This window comes from Camelina sativa, chromosome 13, assembly GCF_000633955.1.
Source record: "Camelina sativa cultivar DH55 chromosome 13, Cs, whole genome shotgun sequence".
NCBI classification, from domain to species: Eukaryota; Viridiplantae; Streptophyta; class Magnoliopsida; order Brassicales; family Brassicaceae; genus Camelina; species Camelina sativa.
Window position 1 is genome coordinate 4,018,855 of NC_025697.1, and position 9,339 is coordinate 4,028,193.

General features: G+C 36.9%; 2 protein-coding genes across 3 annotated transcripts; one reads left to right on the forward strand and one right to left on the reverse strand.

Annotated features, from left to right (window-relative positions):
* LOC104735015 (inactive TPR repeat-containing thioredoxin TTL3) lies at nt 11-2,752 on the reverse strand. The gene is made up of 4 exons (XM_010454727.2): nt 1,381-2,752; nt 939-1,307; nt 529-862; nt 11-428 (listed from the first exon to the last, which is right to left on the reverse strand). Exons 1-4 carry the CDS (start codon nt 2,328-2,330, stop codon nt 297-299), a joined length of 1,785 nt encoding a protein of 594 aa, XP_010453029.1. The 5' UTR covers nt 2,331-2,752; the 3' UTR covers nt 11-296.
* Nucleotides 4,601-7,985, forward strand: LOC104735016 (probable trehalose-phosphate phosphatase I). Of its 2 annotated transcripts, XM_010454729.1 has the most exons (12): nt 4,601-4,693; nt 4,811-5,106; nt 5,212-5,352; nt 6,011-6,082; nt 6,178-6,273; nt 6,375-6,431; nt 6,543-6,644; nt 6,736-6,813; nt 6,946-7,015; nt 7,215-7,285; nt 7,409-7,501; nt 7,623-7,985. In XM_010454729.1, exons 1-12 carry the CDS (start codon nt 4,690-4,692, stop codon nt 7,677-7,679), a joined length of 1,137 nt encoding a protein of 378 aa, XP_010453031.1. In that variant the 5' UTR covers nt 4,601-4,689; the 3' UTR covers nt 7,680-7,985. The 2 variants fall into 2 exon arrangements, with proteins under 2 accessions (XP_010453031.1, XP_010453030.1); XM_010454728.2 differs by lacking the exons at nt 4,601-4,693; nt 4,811-5,106; nt 5,212-5,352 and adding exons at nt 5,576-5,680; nt 5,786-5,926.

Consider the following 9,339-nt stretch of genomic DNA (forward strand, 5'->3'; position numbering starts at 1 on the left):
GTCTCTAAGGAAATCAGAATAAATTAGCAAATGCATATAGTGCAAAAGTTTCATCTCGCAATAATGTTAGTAAAAGTATAGATGTTTGTTCTAAATTATTTATTTACCGTCTGTGTTCGGTTTTAAAATGATTAATAGACTTCTTAAAGGATATACAATTGAATCATTGGAATAAAAAGATTCACAGTTTTTACCAAAAAAGTTATAAAAAAAAAAAAAGAAAAAGAGAAGTAAGAAGACCACGGCGGTTGTTTTCTAAATCCGTAACTTCCCATTCGGTCTGGAGGCGGTTGGTTTCAAGAGTCATGGCCACGGCGTTTCACGAGCTGGTTCTGAGCCTCAGACAATCCTCTGGTCGCTTCCTCATCTTCTGGTGTCTCTTTTCTCAATATCTCATAATCCCCAATCGCTGCTTCCCAGTTCCCAAGCTGCAACCACGTAAAAAGACATCAACTTAAACTGTAACCCCAATTTCATACTATATTCACGCGTTTGCCACCTGTTATGCCAATAATTTCAAATAATAACCTTGGCGTTACAATCGGCTCTTCTGAGTCGAGCCTTGGTGTAGCCAGGACGGAGGGTGAGTGCTGCCGTGGAGTCTTCAATGGCTCGATCAAATTGGCCCATTTTGCATAGACAAGCCGCTCGGTTACATAGCAAGACTGAGTTTCTTGAGTCGTGGTCTAATCCTTCGCCATAAGCCGCACAAGCTTCTTGAAACCGTCCAGCTTTAAAGAAATCATTGCCTCTTGATCGCGCTTTTGTAACCGCCTGAGCGCGCCGGAGAACCATACTCACTTCCCTATTGTTACCGTCCAGCTTCCCCGCTCGTTGAATCGCCTCAACCGCTTCTCCGAATCTGTTTGAACAACCAGGTTTAGGTCAAGATATCATCTACAACTGTTAGCTTTGTATGGACTCAAAAGAGAACAAACCTGCCGGAAGCCATGTGAACTTGAGCCCAGACGACCAAGAAACCGGCGTAACCGATCGGTCCGTAATACTTTGTGCTCATTTCCCCATCGAAAACAGGGCATCTTGACAAAACATTGTCTGCCTCTTGATGTCTGTATGTCTTCAAAAAGGCCTCTGCTTGTAACGCATATACTTGAGGAGCAGCATCGGCGCCTGTAGCTATGGTGTTTTCTGTTTCTTTGATCAAAGTGTTCCAATCTCTCACTCTTTTGGCCTCTGTACATTTGTTGAGATGTGTTTGAACCATTTTGGCCTTTGATAAGTCTTCTTGGTCAGCTTCTGGACCCGCATGCTTGAAATGATATATTGACTTCTCAACCTCTCCTAACCTGTTGGTTTACTTTTCAGAAAACTGATGATATATAGTACTTGAGTCACAATGTAAGGTTTTGATGAGATTACCTGAGGTACAAGTTACCCAACCGATGGTGTGCTCTATGGTAATGAGGCTCTATTCTTATTGCTTCTTTACACTCAAATATCGCCTCAAGGATTCTCCCCAATGCCGTTAAAGCTGCGCTCTTGTTGCTACGATACGAAGCCTTTTTGGGATCGATGGCTATCGCAGCGTCATACAAGGCTAAAGCCTCTGCGAAATTCTCGTTCTTGTAATCTTCATTACCCATTATCTTTAACGTTTCGGGATCCATTCTTGTCGAAATCGCTCTACACAAAGATCCTGACTGATCTTGATTATTTGAAGCCGGTAATGGTGCAACTGATGTTCTTTTTTCCTCCTCCTTCGTCTTTCTCGCCTCATACCCTCCTCCACCACTATTATTACCGTATCCATTGTTCTGGATAGTGGTTTGACTGCCACCCGATGCTCCGGACTGCTTCAAGTTCCCAAGATTGCCAAACAACATCACATTGCTTGAAGAAGCTCTAACCATAGAGCTTTTATTCCCTTTTGCTTTCTGATTGTCGATGATCATGCTCTCTAGCTCACCTGATAAACCAATTGCTTCCCTAGGAACCTTCCTCGTTTGTTGTTGGTGTTGGACTGGTCCTTGATTATTACTTGCTTGGCTATTTCCATTGCTGCCTAATTGATGGTTACTTGGGTATTGATTCGATGTGGGTTTTGAAATAGGTTTCTGTACTTGGTTCTGGACTGGCTCAGGTAAAACTTTATTTTCTTGAAGCTTCCTCGGGTTATATTCTGTACATGGAGATTTGGTGAACTGAATGTTAGCGGTGGTAGCGGTGGCGGTGGAGGCATTGCTGCTACTTATTGTGCTTCTATGGCTACCATTGTCCGGGGGACATTTCTTGGACCACAAGCCACGTCTACCAAACACAAATCCCAAAAACCTACAACGCGTCCTTTTCTCCCCTGGATGATCCGCCATCCTTCCGCCACTAGATAAAACCGGAACCCGGCCGCGGAACAGCCAATCCAACCCCGAGAAAGGGTAATATATAAAGCTATAAATATAACGAAATAGAGCTTAATGTTGGTATTTAAAGAAGAGGAGACCATTGTTAGTAGGGGAGATGGGATGGAGGTAGCTTCATTTGTTCCGTGTCCTCTTCTTGAATCAATGATTTGATACAAAATGTCATTATGATCAAACGTCGTCAGGTTAACAGGAAACGTAAAAAGGATCTACTAATAGAGGTTAAAATAACGTAAAGAAAAAGAAAGAAGAACGAGAACAAAAACTATAATGATTTATTTCTCTTCTCAAATCGATATCAAATTCTCTCGATAGACCTTGTGTATGGGTTTGTCTTCTGTTCTATTCTTCTGTCAATTCAAGTTTTTTTTTGTTTTTTCTTCTAGTTGTTTGTTCTTTTTTTGTTTCTATGGCTATATTGCCTGTTGACCTGGTATCATAAGAGAAACAGAAAATGAACCTTAGATTTGTTAAGTCAATATTTAGAAAGAAAATTGAAAGACTTGTCGGAACAAAAAAAACGTCCGAGTTTTTCTCGACCCGATTCTATTTTTGGTTGATTTTTTTATGAGGTTCAAGTTGGGTTTTTATTTATATGTAGTAGTAGTAAATCAAAGTATTTACGACGACGTATGTAGCTTTCTCATAAAATCTATAATAAATGTTGGGCTCGTCAAATCAAAATTCTGAGGAGATACATATGGATTTTCTTAATGAGCCATTAGATTTCAGAGCTCAGTTCTTACACTGACTGACCCTCCCTTAGTCCCTTTCGTGATCTGTAAAACTGGTATACGTATCCGGTATCAAATTTTGATAGTGAATAAACAAATGATTCTTAGGTACTAATCACCTCGAAACCCTAAACTAATAACATAATAGAGCAATAAACAATTATTAAAACGAGTGGTTAATTGGCAAATTACGTTAACCCTTAAGCAACCAACGGAAGAAAACAAAACCGTAATATTAAAAAAACAATGGGAGCGATCGATTCAATTAGTCGAGAAGCAGAACTTGTGGGCTTGGTGGACACACGTACAAAGAATTAATTATATATGTATTAATATTTGTACCTTTACTTTGTTTGCATGCTTGTATTCACTTTTAGGTTCAATAAAGAAAAAAATCTGCCGACTTACTACTCTAGAGTAGAGAGTAGAGACTAGAAAAAGGGTTTATCCGTTTGTGTTTCCATTAAGGGACACGTACTGAAGTAGACCTTGGCTCGAAGCATGACAAGAGTCAGACGAGTCATATCACCTATAGTTTAAGTAGTGACCGACACGGCGACACGTTCTTAGTCTTTTTGATCTCGTCAGGGTCCTGTTTGGTTCATTGGCCGGCGAAGTATAGCTTGACACTCCATAAGACCTCCGAATATAAACTAATAAGATGCAGAGTGATAATTCATTGTTGTAATGATATGTATATATCCCATTCATATTATGTGGGGTTTAGAGGAAAAATGATTCTTATCATGTATACATGTATCAAATCTTGCCAACCGCAACAAACAACAGTACAACACAACATTTACTTTTTTTTTTCTCAAATAGTATAAATTTGCTGTCTGAATTTAGAAAAGTATGTATGATTTTAGAAAGTCATAAAAATTGACAAGAAGCTAATATTCTAATTAGGTGTGTGTGTCAACCAGTAAATGTAACTTGACAAAGCTATTTAACGTGCTCAATAAAGTCAAAGGATATAAAATTAATTTAATTTGGTTATTACAAGATGATAAGAATAACTTATAATGCTTGGTGAAGCGATCACAGACCGAGACGTGAGACCGAGACCAAGATCAAGATGGTGTCACATTTTCAAGTCTATATTATAATCCAAAATATTCCAGATTTGCGAACTCAATAAATATGAATGATGGTATATAATACTTTTGACAAGTGAGAACGAAAAAGATTTATATGTTGTGTTTCTAATTAACACGTTTTACTTAATTGTGCAATAATCCCTAACAAAGTAAACCGAAGAGACGCGGATTCGACGACTCGCATGGTTCGGTGACAGTAGGAGTAGGACACGCAAACATACTACAACGTACGCGAATGAGAGACCCATCCAAAAAAAAAAAATAGGCCCATTAAACACATTATTAGGCCCAGTAGATCCCACTTTTTTTTTTTTTTTTGCCTCTGTTCTCCTCCCCCTACATAAACCAAGCCGCAGAGTCCCTAAACTAAGCACTGGAACACACCACACACACACACACACACACACACTCTTCATCTCCTTCCTCTCTCTCTCTCTTCATCTTCACGTATCCACATTAAATCCCTTATTTTCTCTAATGGGTAAGCTTTGGTTTTACTTTATTTCATCTCCATTTGATTAATATATTACCCTCTCTCTCTCTATCTCAATAACCAGTCCTCTGTTTTGTTATTTCTTCTTATATTCTGTTTTCTCAGTGAGCTTTTTCGTGGAAAAACCACAGACCATGTCAGCGAGTCAAAACGTTTTCGTATCAGAGACCACAATGTCAAGTATCATCCCCAACAACAACAACAACTCTTCTTCCCAGAAACTCCCTCCTGGTTTAATCTCAATTTCCAAGAAAAATCTTCTCAAGAACATTGACATCATCAATGGTGGTAGTGGCCAAAGAATCAACGCTTGGGTCGATTCAATGCGAGCTTCTTCTCCTACTCATCTCAAATCACTTCCTTCTTCTATCTCCTCCCAGCACCAACTCAACTCATGGATCGTAAGAGACATCTCCATCCATTTATACTCTCTCTCTCACACAAACTCCTGATGATTCTTTCTTTTTCCATTCACTTACAGTTTTTTTTTTTTTTTTTCCTTGTAGATGCAACATCCTTCAGCACTAGAAATGTTCGACCGGATCATAGAAGCTTCTGGAGGGAAACAAATCGTAATGTTTCTTGACTATGACGGTACCCTATCTCCCATAGTTGATGATCCAGACAAAGCTTTCATGTCAAGCAAGGTTCGTCACATCAATCTTTTTGACTTAATCACGTTTGTAAATCTCTGTAATTAGNTTCTAATTAACACGTTTTACTTAATTGTGCAATAATCCCTAACAAAGTAAACCGAAGAGACGCGGATTCGACGACTCGCATGGTTCGGTGACAGTAGGAGTAGGACACGCAAACATACTACAACGTACGCGAATGAGAGACCATCCAAACAAAAAAGNTGGTAGTGGCCAAAGAATCAACGCTTGGGTCGATTCAATGCGAGCTTCTTCTCCTACTCATCTCAAATCACTTCCTTCTTCTATCTCCTCCCAGCACCAACTCAACTCATGGATCGTAAGAGACATCTCCATCCATTTATACTCTCTCTCTCACACAAACTCCTGATGATTCTTTCTTTTTCCATTCACTTACAGTTTTTTTTTTTTTTTTTCCTTGTAGATGCAACATCCTTCAGCACTAGAAATGTTCGACCGGATCATAGAAGCTTCTGGAGGGAAACAAATCGTAATGTTTCTTGACTATGACGGTACCCTATCTCCCATAGTTGATGATCCAGACAAAGCTTTCATGTCAAGCAAGGTTCGTCACATCAATCTTTTTGACTTAATCACGTTTGTAAATCTCTGTAATTAGTCACACCACTTTGATTGCTGTTACTCTCAGATGAGAAGAACTGTGAAAAAACTGGCTAAGTGTTTCCCCACTGCTATAGTTACTGGTAGATGCATAGACAAGGTATTTCTTTTTTTTTTTAATATTTCATTTTTGGCATTTTCCCCACATTCTATTAGACATTTTAAAGTTCATTTTTTTTTTGTATTTTGTCAAAGTTGTATAACTTTGTGAAGCTTGCTGAGCTGTATTATGCTGGAAGCCATGGCATGGACATTATAGGCCCAGCAAAAGGCTTCTCCAGACACAAGAGGGTAATTTTCTAATAACATAATAAATTTATAAAAACAAAAATATTATTAGTACTTTTATATGTTACTTTAAAATTATTTAATATTTCCCTTTTTTAATTTAGGTTAAACAGTCTCTTCTGTACCAACCAGCTAATGACTATCTTCCCATGATCGATGAGGTAAGACATATTCAATAACTGGATGTATCTTCTTCTTCTACTGACTATATAACTAGAACAAATATAACTATGATGAGTTGAGTATTCATTATACAAATAATTTTTGTAAAGGTACATAAACAACTCTTGGAGAAAACCAAATCAACCCCGGGAGTCAAAGTAGAAAACCACAAATTTTGTGCTTCTGTGCACTTTCGTTGCGTCGATGAGAAGGTACAAATTAAAATCAAATCAACATATATAACATGTTAGTTAAAATCAATGACGAAAACTAATACTAGAAATGGAAAACTTAATCATCCAGAAATGGAGCGAACTGGTTCTACAGGTTCGTTCGGTATTAAAGAAATTCCCTACGCTGAAACTGACCCAAGGTCGGAAGGTATGACTAGTACTTGACATTTTCTCATTGGTCAAACATATAATTATTATATACGAGAATCTGTTTTTGGAATCTAATTTTGTTTTACAAAACAGTTATTTAAATTTTTGTTTTTTTGGATTTATCCAACAGGTTTTCGAAATCCGTCCTATGATTGAGTGGGACAAAGGCAAAGCTCTTGAGTTCTTGTTAGAGTCACTTGGTGAGAGAGTACTTGAGTTTTTAATATCATGTTTTTTCCTTAAATCTATATTAAAGCAAGAATTGTGTCTCGTCCTTTTTTTATTTAAAAATACCTTTTTTATCGAATAATCATTTCAGTATGGTTCTCAATTCAACGGTTACACAGTTTAGATGTAATCAATTTTGAAGACTGAAATTTTAAACTTTGGATATGACAGGATTTGGGAACTCTAACAACGTTTTCCCGGTTTACATCGGCGACGATCGGACCGACGAAGATGCATTTAAGGTATATCTAATTTTCTTGAGGTATTTCATAACTAGTTTTTTTCATATACTATAAAAAATGTTATATACTCAAGTTACCACACTAATAATATATGTTTATTTAAATTCGTCCAATGTAATTTAGATGCTACGAGGGAGAGGCGAAGGCTTTGGCATTCTTGTCTCCAAGTTTCCCAAGGACACAGATGCTTCGTACTCTTTGCAAGATCCATCCGAGGCAAGTCTATAGATAATGCTTATATATAGTTTGCATATATGTAAACTATATACATCCATGAATTTCGGTGTTAGTGAATTTCTACTCGTGCTAACTTCATTCCTAAATACGAAACTAACAGGTGATGGATTTCTTGCGACGATTGGTGGAATGGAAACAAATGCAGCCAAGAATGTGAACAATGTTCGAGATGCCAACGGACATATTGGTGGATTTATATAATGAATATGTACATGCCTAACTTTTCGTGGAACGTTTGTAATTGGTAATATATGTTTAGGGCAATATCTTGATCTGCCCCGGTCCCCTTAGGTTCATTTTCTTGTTCATCGCATTTTGTTTTTGTAAGAAAAAAAAAGATGAACAAGAAAAGAAGGTGACAAATCTGTTTCGAGTAGTCTAGCTACTAAGTTGGTAACTATTATCTTTGTGAAAGTATTATGTAAACGCGTGTTAGTTAATAAAGTAGTTTTATTTGTTTTCACCGAGTTGTTATATATATCAATGGGGTTTAACTTTTAAATCTAACAAAAGGGATATAAATGAGAATCTTTTGAAAGTAATGGTTAATTAGGCCAATGTTTGGTAGTGACTGAAATAGCTATATTCTTCTTCTCTATTATTTTTCAGTTCTTCAAAACTTGTATATGTAATTTATGTACCACTTTTTTATTTTAAAACTTTACACCAAATTTGGAGACTGTAACTTGTATTTGACACATATTAAGTAAATAAATAATTAAATATGTAGATTTGGTGTGAGGAATTTGAAAATGTGTGATGTATCTAGATTTGTCTCACTTTGTGTACTTGTCTACTGACACTTTGCCACATAGCCTCTGATGGGGTCCAAGTGAAACTAAATTATCAATTCAAATCTGTCTGGTACGTACTTTTCACTAGTATAGAGACGAATAAACCTAACCAAGTTAAACCTCATCAAACCACGAATTTATTACTTGTTTTCTTGCTCGGAGTGGCAAAGGCAAACTCTGGAAACTTGGACGTCTTAGTATGTTTTATTGTTAGTTTGGGTTAAGTCTTGTTTCTCGTCGTGCATGTCCTTTGGCCCTGATTACGAACGCTCCGTATATTTATTTGCTGGTACGAGACAAATTTATTATATCGTATCGTAGCAGATTTTGTAGTTGTTTCAAATCCAAGATAATTATTACGATAATGCTTCATTTTTTCATTTTTTTTAATCGTGTGAATTTCTTATGGACGAGATTTTCCCCACAAACGTTAACATATCCAATTGTACATTTGGACTGTATGTTTTTTAGGTCAGAGGTCAGAGGTCAGAGACGAGTGAATCTCTAAATTTGTAATATGATTATCCGCTCAAATAAACTAGTTTCAATTAGTAATGATGATCCGCACATGTGTAACAGTAGAGTAACGAACGATCGAATATAACAAGATGTGAAACCTGAACCTCTCATATTTTTTTTAATACATATATATATACTAGCCGTGTAACAAGCAATTAGGATATTCTCAAGTGGAAAATTTTATCTAATGGCGGTCTCTCCAAATCGTGCTCTCTTGTTGGAAAGGAGTGTCGACTCAGATGGAAAGACAAAAAAAAAAGTCAGTCCAAAAGTTCGCAATTAACCGTGAGAAAACAGTCACGAGATTGTATTTTACGTTTACTAAAATGTGTGACATATTTGGAGTATATACATACTATTTAATAACCATAAACTTATGTACGAGTTAGACAAATTAAACCACAAATAGATAAATTGTATATGTCAAGCCCAATCTCTGGCTTTTCTAAGTTACTGCTTTCTATTCTTACTCGAATTAGTGTTTACGTCTTTTGGAATCTGCCA